This window comes from Chanodichthys erythropterus, chromosome 3, assembly GCF_024489055.1.
Source record: "Chanodichthys erythropterus isolate Z2021 chromosome 3, ASM2448905v1, whole genome shotgun sequence".
In the NCBI taxonomy this organism is placed as follows: Eukaryota; Metazoa; Chordata; class Actinopteri; order Cypriniformes; family Xenocyprididae; genus Chanodichthys; species Chanodichthys erythropterus.
This window is the reverse complement of record NC_090223.1, coordinates 25092532-25107087: the sequence shown is the minus strand read 5'-3', so window position 1 is coordinate 25107087 and position 14556 is coordinate 25092532. Positions and strand designations below refer to the sequence as shown.

Below are 14556 nucleotides of genomic sequence, written 5' to 3'. Positions count from 1 at the left end.
GATGAGAGAAGGAGGAGTGACCTATTTTTGCCACCTGTCTGTGCTAAAAGCCTCAAAACATGTCTTTACTAGCATTCACCACATTTACTAGATTGACATACAAATTGCAAATGAAATATCCATCAGGTTGTCTAATACAAAGCTTACCTCAAACTTGGCAATGAACTCAGCAAAGATACCGAAGAAACTCTCAGTGGTGGTGGTCTTTCCATCCTCCCCGAAGAACGATGCGACTTTGCAGAACTCTTCCATCGCCAGCTGCTGCAGAGACTCCAGAGACTGCACTGCAGGGTGACTGTTTTCCAGAAATCCCTACATGCAAGTAGTTAAGGTGGTTCGTGATGAATTTGACAAATATCAAGCACATTCAGTGGTCGAAATGTTTATATAATCTTGTTCTGCTTGGTATCTGACCTGGATCTGCTTGGAAAAGATTTATATAAAGTGTCACTACGCCATATTTGCAACTATAAGAGTGTATTCAAATCACGTCATAAAGTTTGCATTTATGAGTTGAACGCACATGGAAGGCACCACAAAGTCGTAATTAGGAGTGGGGAAACTCTGGATTTTCTTTAATCCCAGATTTTCCACATGTTAGACAGAAAACATGTTGGAGTGGATGCAGCATCTTTAATAATGGTTAATTTGTTAAAAATGAATTATTTGTTTTAAAATTTACATCTAAATTGCATGTACAATACCATAAAATACCATAGTATTGTACAATTTACATTAAAATTTATAACAATTCGGTTCAACTTTATGTAATTATGCATTTAAGTACTGAGTAATAATAATTAACTACATGTACTTACTCTAGGGTTAGGATTGGGGTTTGATTTAGGGTTAGTTGCATGTAATGCATAATTTTTAGCTATTACTACAGTAAATACACGTAACGTGTAACAAGGACACTGTAAAAAAAAAAAGAGTTACCCAATTCAATATACATCACCATTATAAAATGAATAAAAACACACCCAATGCGCATTAGCATTGTTTTGTAGATGTAGTTGTAAAATCTTGCTGAAATCTTGTTGAAAAGGGTACACTGCCATCTTGCTCTGAGCAAAGTTTTATTTGAAGGCATCTGATGTCATAATTACGACTTTGCAACTCATAAACATGAACTTTCTGTGAGGACATGAATCCACAATAAGATCATCTAGCCATTTTAGATATTTTGATGGAGGATACACTCATAACAACAGCAAATCGATCCTCAGCAGTGGCTGGCATCTTCTGGCAAGCTAACCGAATGTCCTGGATTGTGGAATGTAGGTCATTAAAGTCGGAGGTGATGTTTCTCTGATTCACTGTGGAGAGCAAATCAATGAAAAATATTAAAAGGAGGTCTGCAGCACCCACTTTGGAAACAAGAAACCAACATTAAATGGGAATGATGATCCATGTCTTGGACAAAACTGGATGAGGAGCACCATGGATAGTGTAAATCAGTCTTTAGCCTTCATCCCCGAGACATCACTAAGAAACAAAATGAATTCAGACTGCATAAGAGAAGTGTCTTAAGAAACTGAACTCAAGAAGATGTTTACCTTTGGCTGCTTGTGGCACCGTCACAAGCTCCTTCCTAAAGTCCAGAACCTCAGGAAAGTGCTGGCACAATGATTTCACCAGGATATGAAGAAATGTTGACTTTCCATCCACTGTTTTGGTGGTACTGAGCTTCAAGCAGAAAATGGAGAATTCTAGTTAGATAATGTTTAAAATAAATGCTTTAAACATTTACACAACCTAATGATGAATGCACTCATCTGCAAAAGATGCATACATAACAACAGGGCTTACTTCAGTGAGAAAATTGATCTTAAATCCAGTCGTTTTATTGGTCTTGGGTTGGCCATTATTCAGATAATTCCCCATAGCCAGCACAAACTGGAAAAAACAAACAAGTTAATCAACATGCCATGATAAGAAGGTCATTTTTATTCAACATGTGCATTGCCATGATGGTATATTTCAGTGTGTATTATGAACAGCCTGCATTAAGAATGTCAAAAGTCTTATCTGTGAACGATTTGTTTTGTGTTTGATTTTGTGACTGTATGATCATGCGTGCCTGGGGAGAAAATAAATGACTCTGTGAAAATCAAGGAATTATACCTCCAGAATCTTGGCCAGTTTTTTGCTGTTCTTGAGCTCCAGTGAAGCTTTGAAAACACAGTCGTAGGCCCCTCTCATCTCCTCTGTTTTCTCTTGCAGTGTAGTCTTAAAATGCAGGCTTTTCAAGCGGGTCTTATACTCTGGCACAGAAAGCATCTGAATATATACAAAACCATAAGTACAGTTAAAATTATACACACACACACACAAAAAAAAACATATACTTTACATACAATCATAGTATCTGGTGCAACCAAAAACTTCAAAATGATAAATATCCTGCTAAAACAAAATAATCATCATTTATTCATCAATCTCTTTCATTACACCTTTTATTCTTCATGTACCTGTAGGACAAACTGATCAGGCTCGCTGAGTTTACTTGGGTCATCTCTGTACTGCTCATACTGTCTGACCTCATCATCATCTGGTGCATACAGGAGCAGTTGCTTAATATGTGGTGACTCCAAACGTTCGCTCGACATTGTCATCAGCACCTGCCATAACTCGCCTGGCGACAGCTTCAGATGGGCAATCAAGATTGCTATAAAAACGAGAGAAGAGTCTTAGGCACCATTTACGCCTGGTATTACAATGCATTTTGGTCGACTGAATCACAAGTCGATGAAGGAGATTCCCATTTACACCTAGTATTTTAATCTGTCTCTTTTGTCCACTTTCGACCACTTCTGTCCTGATTTCTTCAAGTGGAGGGCCTTTGGGTGGGTAAATGTATGGGTATTTCCAGATCTAATGGACAAAATAAGCTTGCGCAGTTTACAAATGAATGCGAAAGGAGACCACTGAAAAGCACACGGAGAGCATCAGCTTTAGTTTCTGCTCTGATAGCCGCAAGACCATGCTGAACGCAGTGAGTGTGTGTTAGAAATCAGGAATGGTGAGAGAACATTGTACTTGGTATGTTTTTCGTCTTCAAACCAAACATGGGTCTTCAGCTGACAAAGTTTAAATCCTGTCTGGCTAGCGCACTTCCCATGTTTACACATTACACAGAGAATAGGTGGTCTTTAGTGGCTGTTCAAATGACCTCAACCACATGAGCATCTACACTAAGAAAGCAGTTTTCGGATGTGGAGTGTTTTCGAATACCTCAGGAAATGGTCAAAACTGGACAAGCTCAAAACGCTTCAGACCCCATTTACACCCGTATTTAGCGTCCTCCACTTCTGATCCGATTGATCAAAATGCATCTTAATACCAGGTGGAAACAGGGCCTATGAGGCAATAAAGTGTACAAGGACCATGTGCTTATATGCTAAAGGCTAAAAGCTAAGAAGCTCATAATCTAATAATTGGGACAGCATGCTGTTATCACATCTAATTCAAAACCAAAAAACAATGTGATAAAGCAAGACAAAAAAGGACACGATCATATACAAGTTAATCCTTGACTGGGAAGCACACATGAACATCATCTAAACATTTACAAGTAAAGTTCACTGAACTCTGCAGTCCACTACAGCCTGAAAAAGGACAACGAGAACAGTACCCTGACTTGAATCATTGTTCGCTACTCACAAGCATTGTAGGCTTTCTTATGGGAAAGAATCTCCACCACATCTTTCTTCTTGAAAGTATCCACCTGAGGTGAGAGCTCTGGAAGAGAAACTGAGACATGAATCGTACCATGAGTGAAAAGAACTGAGAATAAACATTGAGTTAACTGATAAAAGAATAGTCAGGTCCTACGGTGCCTTCAAGTCCTCTCGGGAAGTTCTTACATATGAGTTTGTTAGTGATTTAGGTTGGAAATGATAGGAAAACACAGTTTTGTCTCACAAGCCTGCCTCCTCATAGACTGGAGAAGTTCTTTCTGGCAAGCTTTATTTCCATTCTTCAAACACAGTAAACAAAAAATAATTTGTACAACCAGCATTTGCAATTAAAAGTTAATTATGACAAATACCATTGCATGCTGCAAAGTCTGGGTGTAAAGACGCTTACTACTGGCAATTACAACATTGTGGTGGTGTTCATCTTTCTGCCATAACTTGCAATCAGCTTGGCCAAATACAGACAAACTGGCAGCCAGGCAACAGACAAGTGACCAGTCCTGAGCTGCAAAGTCACTACATGCATTCTACCATCTCTGTAAAGCAATCGTGCTGAGAATTCTGGGCCGAGAATGGTTTGTAATCCTGCCATGCCGAACCAAGCTCAAGTGGAAATATAACTAGAACCGTTGGGTTTGGACGTGTAAAAGTGGCTAAATGTTTTATGGAGATATATTACAACCCGAATTCTGGAAATGTTGGGACGTTTTTTAAATTTGAATAAAATGAAAACTCAAATCACATAAGCCATTATTTGATTGACAATAGAACATAGATAACATAAATGTTTAAACTGAGAAATTTTACAATTTTTTGCAAAAATGAGCTCATTTCGAATTTGATGCCTGCCATAGGTCTCAAAATAGTAGAGACGGGGGCATGTTTACCATGGCGTAGCATCTCCTCTTCTTTTCAAAACAGTGTGAAGACATCTGGGCATCGAGGTTATGAGTTTCTGGAGTTTTGGTTGTTGAAATTTTATCCCCTTCTTGCCTGATATAGGTTTCCAGTTGTTGAAGGGTTTGTGGTCATCTTTGACGTATTGTTCTCTATAAGTGAAAGATCTGGACTGCAGGCAGGCCAATTCAGCACCTGGACTCTTCTACAAAGAAGCCATGCTGTTGTAATAGCTGCAGTATGAGGTTTTGCAATGTCCTGCTGAAATATACAAGTCCCTGAAATAGACGTCATCTGGAAGGGAGCATATGTTGCTATAAAACCTTTATATACCTTTCAGCATTCATAGTGCCTTTCAAAACATGCAAGCTGCCCATACCATATGCACTTGCCCATACCATCAGAGATGCTGGTTTTTGAACTGAACGCTGATAACACGCTGATAACACGCTGGAAGGTCTCCCTCCTCTTTGGCCGGAGGACATGGTGTTTTCTACTTTGAAACAGTCCTTTTTAAATGAGCCTTGGCCCACAGGACATGATGGCACTTCTGGACCATGTTCACATATGGCTTCCTTTTTGCATGATAGCATGATAGTTGGCATCTGCAGATGGCACGGTGGATTGTGTTTACAGACAGTGGTTTCTGGAAGTATTCCTGGGCCCATTTAGTAATGTCATTGACACAATCATGCCGATGAGTGATACAGTGTCGTCTGAGGGCCCGAAGACCACAGGCATTCAATAAAAGTTCTTCGGCCTTGTCCCTTACGCACAGAGATTTATCCAGTTTCTCTGAATCTTCTGATGATGTTATGCACTGTAGATGATGAGATTTGCAAAGCACTCTTTAACAGTTTGGAGAGCCTCTGCCCATCTTTACTTCTGAGAGACTCTGCCTCTCGAAGACATCCCTTTTATAGCTAATCATGTTACAGACCTGATATCAATTAACTTAATTAGTTGATAGATGTTTTCCCAGCTGAAACTTTTCAAAATTTCTTCCTTTTTCAGCTATTTGTTGCCCCCGTGCCAACTTTTTTGAGACCTGTAGCAGGCATCAAATTTGAAATGAGCTCATTTAGTGGATTAAAGTGTAAAACTTATCCGTTTAAACACTTGTTATGTTATCTATGTTCTATTGTGAATAAAATATTAGTTCATGTGATTTGAAAATCTTTAGTTTTCATTGTATTCAAATTTTAAAAAATGTCCCAAAATTTTTCGGAATTCAGGTTGTAATAATCAATGACAAATAGCTAATTGACCCAGAAGTTCAATTTCCATCATATAAGACTTTAGAATATTCCTCTATATTTTTTGTCTTCCACTAGAGGTGTGAAGGTTTTCTCAAGGTCTCTCAAGGTGAGAGTTTTCCCACAGACTTTTTTCTTGCAACCCTTCAGTTTAAGCTAGATTTATGATATGTTGCCGGCTATTGTTGTCTCAGTCAAGGAGGACTGTGACTCCCTTAGAGTTGCCGTAGGCATCTTAGTGTCCTCTTTTACTATTGCTGTTATTGTCTGAACTCAGTTTTTGAGGACAGCCAGTTCTGGGCAAATTTACAGGTGTTTCTCATTTTCTAACTTTAAATGATGGACTTTACTGTGCTTTTAAGTATTAGACACAGAAATATTCCTAATACCTTGTTATTTCAAAATGGAGTTCAGTACACTCTACAAACAACAAATGCTGCCTACTACGTATGGACCACATTGCATCTTCCTCTTTTAAATATATAGAATGCAATTGGCCTAATGAAGAAACAGCTTAAGCAGGAGGTTTGCTGGTGTTATCTGGCCTCCAGCTGATTAGGCTGGTCTGGTTTGATTGTTTAAGAGAGGGGTGTTTGTCACTTGTCAGCTGGTCAGTAGCTTGTTTGCATCAGCTTGGAAATGAGTAATACATAAGTAACTTTTCTCACACTTTACTCACCGGGGCTCTTTTGTGTCCCAAAATGAAGCTCCAAGTCAAGGTATTTCACCATGTCACTGAGCTTGTCATAATCAGAGTCTTCTTCTAACTGTAAAGAGAAAACACATCTGTCCCTATACATTTCGTTCTTATGGAGTGAGACAAACACATGACAATGGACCTCATGAGATTACAAAAGACCTCAATTTATGTTTCAAATAACATACTACTTCCTTTCAAGGTCTCATCCAACTTTTAGAGGATTTTCATTTGTGAGTGGCTTATGCTCTTTTACCAGTTTGAAACAGCAAATATAATAAACAACCACTAGAAACACTGCCCTTTAGATGCAGAACATTGTCAAAATTTGAGTCAAGAGAAAATGCAATAAATCTCTAATAACAGCTATTTCAGACATGAGGCTGGTTTCTTGGCAAACTACTTTACCTGTCCCCAAATGGTCCCCTCAGAATTTTCCACCTGTTCCCAGCGTAGCCTCTTTACACTCATATGACTGGAATCTGATTTTTGCGGTGAGGCCTTTGGTAGAGGAGGAGGCACGCAAGGTGGGGGTAAAGGTGGTGGAGGAGGTGGCTCCACAGTGGACTCTTCAGTCGGGTGGTGAGTTTGAGATTGGGGTGTACTTGGTGGTTGTGTTTGGGACTGGGCTTCATGGTGGCTATGGTGGTGGTGGTGATGACGATATTCATGGTACATCGGTTGAGGGCTCTGCCTGGCCTGTGCAATGGGGGGAATCTGAGGGGTTGAGCGATGCTGTTGCTGCTGCTGAATCTGTTGTTGCTGCTGAACTTGCTGATGCTGAATTTGCTGTTGCTGTTGCTGCTGCTGAAGCTGTTGTTGAAGTTGTTGCTGCTGTTGAATCTGCTGCTGCTGTTGAATCTGCTGCTGCTGCTGAAGTTGTTGTTGCTGCTGCATCTGTTGCTGCTGCATCTGTTGCTGCTGAAGCTGCTGTTGCTGTGAAGGATGAGGTTGGAAGGTCGACAGAATCTGTTGGGTCTGGTGAGGTTGGTGAGGCTGGTGGATCTGGTGGTACTGAGGAGCCGACTGAATGGGCTGAACCTGGTGTATGTGTTCAATCTGGTGAATGTGGCGGTTTGGCGGAGGAGGCTGGTTGGGTGGGTAGGCTTGATGAGCTTGGTTCATCTGGTGGTGGTACTGTTGCTGAGTTTGCTGAGATGGTTGAATAGCTTGAGAAACGGCTTGAGCCATGTGCGCTCTGTGCATTTGTCTATCCGCCCTTTCCAGTCTCTCAATTCGCTCCAAATGCTCCAAGCGTTCCAAGCGCTGGAGGTGCTCCAATTGGTCAAGTCTATCCATAGAGCTTGAGAGGTGAGCCTGATGACTTTGATGCATCTGATAAGCATGGCTTATTTGTTGATCTGAATGCAGGGGTTGGGGCTGCATCTCATAGATTTGTCTGTCTGAGCGTTCTTTTCTTTCAATCCTATCAAGCCTATCCATAGAACTAGAGAGCTGAGTCTGAATTGTCTGGTGTGAGTGACGGCTTTTGTGCACTTTGATTGACTGAGATTGGTGACTTGGTTTATTTTGATACATTTGATGCATCTGGTGATCCTGTTGCATTTGGTGGTGTTGATGAACCTGGTGGGCTGGATTACCCTGATGGTGCATATCGTAGATTGCGTGACTGGGGATGGATGTCTGGTTTATTTCTGGAGAGTGCATAGGGGGCAGAGATTGGTGCATCTGCTGCTGAGATTGCTGAGGGTGGCCGGCTGTTGGTTGAACTGGAAGTGAGTGGTGCTCCTGAAGGACCTGATGCTGAGTCATCATCTCATCACGCGTGGGCAACACCTTATGAATGGACTGTCGTTTTGGAGGCGGGTTAGCCCTTGGCGGAGGCGGAGGAGGTGGTCCAGGGTGGCGACGGAAGGTCATCTGTCGGGGTGTGTGGTCAGGGGTGAATCTAGCAGGTGGAGGGGGGTCATTGAATTGGACAGGTGGAGGGGGTGGAGGAGTCAGAGGGGGTGGAGGAATGTGCTCAGAGCTGGAGGAGTAGGTGAGAGAGCTGGCATCCTCGCTGCTACTATGCACTTCGCTTGGACTGCTTAGCTCGGGAGGCATGTACGGACCCTCTTCCTCCTCCTCCTCTTCCTCTTCCTCCTCCTCCTCATCTTCCTCCTCTACCTCCTCTTCATCATTCTGGAAAGTCATCTGGACAACATCCTGGTATTATTTTGAAGCAAAACATACAAATGGCATTAAGATTTTGCTATAGACTATTTAAGATCAGCCACTGTACTGTTCAAGCCAATGAAATATTGTCACAACAATAAAGGCAAACATCAAACCAATTAACCATTCTAACTTACAAACCTCTTCATAGTCATTTTCTGGTGACAGGAAGTCATCCACAGACAACTGCTGTCCTAGCTGTTCACTCAGAGCCTCCATGAACAGATCTGTGTCTGGGGTACGGGGTGGACGAGAGAAGGTATAGCGCTTCTTGCGAATGGGTGGACTAGGAGGGTAGTCGGGAGGAGAGGGTGGAGAGAGAGGTGGGCTGTCTAAACTGATGTAGGGGTTGGACTCAGCACTTGTTTGAGAGGGAAGACCTGGAGGGTAACAGGGGCACTGAGGACTGAGGGGAGGTTCCTGAGTCCAAGAGTCAGGTTGTGAAGGAGGAGGTGGAGGTGGCGGAGGAGGCGGCACAGGCTGCGCTGATGCAGATTTGCGGCTACCTGAGAAATGAAGATGAAAAACCAATGGTTAGGAAGATCAAATATCTCTGATATTAGACTCGGATAAAATGGCCACTTATTACACAGAGAAATGACAAGGACATTCTAGAACAGGGTTTGCCAAGTAAGTTTGGCATAGGGCCAAAAAAAATTCGCCACTAGATGGTGGGCCAGAACATAGTCCAAGGATAATTTAAGAAATTAATTGATGAAAAATGCAACTAGAATTGCCTGTGACAGTGTCTTCTGTAACTGGTAGTGAGGTTACTCTGTCTTACATCCTGTAGTAGGACAGTCATTAACAAAAAGCCACATTTGTGTGGCAGTGTCCGGGTTTTGCAATGGATAAATGAATAAAGCAGTGTAATGACATTTAACTTTGACACTGAAAATAGGGTATACAAAGTAGAATGGAAAGACAACTATGCGTTCATCCTCCCTAGTTTTGTGAACGCAAAGCCGGTCTTATCTGCAATGAAGTTGTCATTGTTTGCAAAGAATACACCGGACGTGAGTGGCGCGACATGACGCGTCAAAAGATAATAGAACCCATTGTAATCAGTGATATTGTCTACACTGGATGCGGCGTGGTGCGACACGACAACAAATTCCTGACAGCAGACGGATTCCTTGCTCTATATCTGACGTAGTCCAAGTGCTTTGCAGCGTTTGGTTTGTCGCATTCAGTGTAGCTTTTAGCTGTTGTGGCATGGCGTGAAAAAAGTCACATCTGGTGTATACGCAGTTGAACAGCACCACGAGAAGAAGATCTATTTCAGAAGAGCCGCTATCAAAATTATTCGGCTGTGGCACGGGCCAGATATTATTGCTGGTGGGCCAGTTTTGGCCCGCAGGCTGCCTGTTGCCGACCACTGTTCTAGAAAATAAGAAACTATAATGCCAATCAAAAACCTGTCATATACCTGAAGTAGCCCGAACAGATGGAGAGGAAGAGTGTGCCCTGACAGACTGTGAGGAAGCGTGCGGGAAGACATCCACGCTAACCATAGTGTCAGGAGCAGGAGGAGGCCGACTCTTCAGGGATTTGGATCTCTTCCCAGCATAGACATTCTCCAGTTCAGCATAAACAGCTGACAGCTAGAAAGAGCACAGGGACTGGGTTGTTAATATAAAGACAGCCCACTTGTGTAATTTTTCCATGGTTTCAATGTTTGCAAACCTGTACAAATCAAAGAAGAGTGCTCACATTAGTCAGATTGTTGGGTGTCTCTGGTAATGACGTTCCATCCCCTGATTGTCTCTCTCCAGGAGTCAGTCTCATAGGTGCCAGCTCCACTGGCTCAGAGCAAATTCCTAATGAAGAAAGAAAATAGCCCATCAACTCTCATTTCAGTTTGCTAAGAAAGCTGAGCTCCCAATTTCTACAATAATGTCTACAGTGCTGCTTTCAAGATCTGTAATACTAGGCGTGAAAGTTGACACAATTTTGCTAAATGTATATCTGTCATGACAACTCTTGTGAGATTGGTATGGTAATGGAGATTGGCATGGTTATGGATATGGCAATGTTAATGTATTTGGTCTTGGTGGAATAGATCTGCTACGCTGCTGCTGCTGCAGAGCAAGCATCAAGGCTTCTTGCTACTGCCAATACGTTCACAGATATTACTGTGAGCATGTAAGGCATGCTGCTGCTGCACATGTAACATGAATTAATCCCCATAACAGATCTATGCAGGTGGAGCTGGGGAAGGTGGAGGGTTTCTGAAAGTGCGCTGTAGACTGCGAACAGCAACACTACCAGTATCTGTTTGAATGTTGAGCCGCAGCTTATTGGCCGCTGAACAGCAACCAATCAGCTGTGCAACATAGATAATGACGTGATCATTACCGAATGAGTTAAAGAACTATCAGCCTGCTCCATCAAGAGTTTCAAGCCAGAATTAGGTAATTCTTTAGGGCTGTCAAAATTACATAAAATGTTTAACAGCAATTTTTTAAACATACTTACTAAATTTCTTTTTTAAAGGCAATTGAAAGTCATGAGATTAAACCACTATTTTGACTATAGACAGCCCTAGTTTTTAACTTTAAGATTTATCATATTTGGGGTAATACAACAATGTTTGATGACAGCCTACCCATGCCCAGGTGAGTGCCGATAACCAGATCATCTGAGCTGCGTCCCCTCACACTGCTCCTATAGGTGGTTCCTGTCACCTTCATGGAGCTGCTGCGACGGTGAGGCTCATGGGCTGGAGGTTCAGGATCTGCTGTTGGCACTTTTATTAATAAGTACATGCATATGTACATTTATTCTGTACAAACCGAAGAGGAATGAACAGAAAGTAAGGCTCACGTGTGACTTTATAGCCAAGGAAGCGGGAAATCTTGTTCTGGCAGTGTTCCTGCTCCTCATAGGTCAGCAACTGGTAAACAAACTGCCAGATCACCTGTTTCGCTGGGGTATCCAACACAGGGAAGACGTCCACAATCAAAGTGTCTACATTTCTAATGGCATGGAAGAAAAATTAATCAAATTAGGTTTCACACAATGTTCTGAGAATATACGTTCTGTCTTTCACTAAATGTTATGGGCATGTCCTTCACCTGTGCTGAAAGAAGGCCTCCAGGGCCTTGCAAATGGTGTATCTCTCCTGAAGCGTGAGAAGGTGCTCGAGCTGCTGGCTGAAGGTGCGGCCCTGTACGCGGATACTGGGAGGCAGGATCTCAGCGACCCACTGCAGGGAGCTGAGCACAGGTGCACGGGAGCGGGGAGAAACTTCCACCTGCTCTGGTTCAGGCATGGTGAAGGCTGGCGAGCCGTCTTCAACCACCAGGCTGGGCATTGCCCCACTCCCCTGCAGCATAGACACCACCTTCTCATGTGAACAGCTCCTAAAAAATGCACAAAAATATGACGCATATATAGTGGATTATGAACATGCAAAGAGATTCAATTTTATCACAAAGGGTATTTACATATATTAGGGGAACTTTCAGTGATCTACTTGACTTTGTTCAAATCCCAAACCCACCTTTATGCTTGAAAATAAAAGTGACACTTGCTTTAAACTCTATTAAAGTTCCACAGTAGGAAAAAAGAAATGTATTCCAATGCAACCCAACCACAAGCCTCACCTCATGTCCAAACCATTGAGAAACAGGATGCGATCTCCAGGTTTGAGACCCGCTTTCTCAGCAGGGCTGCCTGGAGAAGGAATGGCAACAGACCAAGCAGAAAGTAACTATTGACAGCAGATCATATGGGCTCCAACTGAGATTAAGCTGTGCTTATGAGATGCCCTTTGAAATGACGTGAGATCTATAAGTCAAGACGCTGCAGCTTGGGTGTTTGTCACATCCTGCCCAAGAATGGATCTTTTTTTGGCTTTTGAGTGCTGGTTGTGGGAAAAGTGTGAATCTAAAAGGATTTGTGCTAGATAAAAACAGAGCTCCACCACCTGTGCTCCTCTGACTCAGCCTGTGGAAAGTCTTCTGTTGTGTCTTCTCGTTTCTCTCTCACTCGTCTCCTGCTGTTCTTGCACACTGCCAGTTTTTGCCGCCTAACTTTTTAATGGCCGCCATGATTCAGAAATGACAGAACTTTCATGATTTCGGCATTTACGTCATCTGCTTCAGTAATATGTTTGATATTTGACTCCCCTTCACTTGTTTCATGTCCAAAATATATTTTATTTATCTTTCTAAAATAGCCTTATTTTGTTGTAGGATATCAACTAGAATAAATGCACCACAAGACACAAGCCCTTCCCTTATGAAGACAAAAGTTCAACGTTTTGAAGAACAACAATACTGTAAAATAACAATATTTCTGTCATACAACAAATTTAAAGAGAAAGCTAATTCATATATAAAATCCAAGTTGTTTAGAGAGTAAAAATAGACATAACAATGAAACCTTTGAATATTAAGGTTTTATCAAATATTTAACATTTTAACACTGAAAACAAGACACTAAACTTATAACCATGACCATTTGTGTTCATTTCATACCTGGTATTACGGAGTCAATCCAGACGGGAGCATGGCCACGCAGAGTGAACCCAAAACTCTGGTTCCCTTTGTACACACGTACTGTCCTAATGAAACACAATAGGAAAAAGAAAGTGAAAACAAGTGGATACAAACTCTAGATGTCTAAGATTATTTAAATATTATTTATAAAATATTAATGTATTTAACACACCCGCCCCGCCCCAGACCTATGTATGTCATCTTGCATTTCATACAGGTGATTGGTGAAGAACAACTCAGTGCCTTTACAATACAGTTAGAATGCCCCTAAAATTCAAGATATTGGGGCAAAAATACCTGTATGAGTTTTTGTCTCATATTTATACCATATGATAGCAACTTCACATGAGTAACTAGTGCAATATCACTGCTGTTTTTGTCCAGAATAGCATGAATGCAAATGTGATATTGATTTTATACAGTTCAATACATATACAGTTTAATACATAAGAAGTTAATATTATGCTATATTTTAGACACAGTATTGAATATTGTTTTTGCTCAGTTTTGTCAGCAAAATATTATCTATAAAGCCAGAGCAGAAGTGTTGTGTGTCTCCGAGCAACACACAGCAGTGTTTAGTTTCTGAATTAATCCGCATTTTGAGCGAATCAATCGGGTGAACCAATAAATGGCCCATTCATAAAGCGAGCCATTTACTTGATTCCTGAATGAATCTGTCCTTTGAGCGAACTGAACAAATGAATGAATGACTCATTAAGACATTTACAGCCACCTACTGGCAGTTTTAATTTCTTATTTATAGTATAATTTCATTAAAAAAAAAATCATTTTTATTCAAGGTATAGTTCACCCAAATATGAAAATTCTGTCATAATTTACTCACCCTCATTGTCAGTTAATCCTAATTTGATGCTTTTCTCATTTAACACAATAATGATTTTAAATTATCTTTTGAAGGTTATTTATCAGCCAAATTTGATTTGCGATTAATTTATGATCAATTAGATTAATTAATCATCACATTGTGCAATTAGATAAAAAAATAACCTCTTGACAGCCCTAATATATATAACGTATGTAATAAGAATGTAATATGAAGGTAATATACACATTCTGTGTCTGTTCAGTAACTTTACAATATGACTTAAAACATGTGTTATGCATGTTAACATTTCGTTTCTAACTTTATACATTATAACGCATAAAGCGTAACACGTGTGTTAAGCAGGGCGAGGCCGAGAGCCACGGAAATGGAGCGAGGCCGGTGACGCGATTGCTAATGAGCGTCACCAGCGCGTCTTAAGTCTCACGGAGGAGCTACGGAAGGATAAAAGGATGGATGAGAGAGGACCAGGCCT

The 14556-nt window shown here is 41.3% G+C and overlaps 1 protein-coding gene across 2 annotated transcripts in view; it reads right to left on the bottom strand.

The window, feature by feature from the left end:
- The window catches only part of grid2ipa (glutamate receptor, ionotropic, delta 2 (Grid2) interacting protein, a), a 32576-nt gene that overhangs the window by 2697 nt on the left and 15323 nt on the right, over nt 1-14556 (bottom strand). The window contains exons 7-23 of one of the 2 annotated variants that reach the window (XM_067381468.1): nt 13214-13299; nt 12338-12407; nt 11807-12094; nt 11556-11707; nt 11338-11469; nt 10443-10549; nt 10159-10333; nt 8871-9235; nt 6960-8720; nt 6534-6621; nt 3667-3756; nt 2475-2671; nt 2128-2283; nt 1813-1899; nt 1560-1689; nt 1201-1319; nt 148-312 (exon numbers count right to left, since the gene is read on the bottom strand). In XM_067381468.1, coding sequence (XP_067237569.1) covers nt 148-312; nt 1201-1319; nt 1560-1689; nt 1813-1899; nt 2128-2283; nt 2475-2671; nt 3667-3756; nt 6534-6621; nt 6960-8720; nt 8871-9235; nt 10159-10333; nt 10443-10549; nt 11338-11469; nt 11556-11707; nt 11807-12094; nt 12338-12407; nt 13214-13299 — 4168 coding nt within the window. The remainder of the gene's footprint in view (nt 1-147; nt 313-1200; nt 1320-1559; nt 1690-1812; nt 1900-2127; nt 2284-2474; nt 2672-3666; nt 3757-6533; nt 6622-6959; nt 8721-8870; nt 9236-10158; nt 10334-10442; nt 10550-11337; nt 11470-11555; nt 11708-11806; nt 12095-12337; nt 12408-13213; nt 13300-14556) is intronic. The other variant, XM_067381469.1, reaches the window with a different exon arrangement.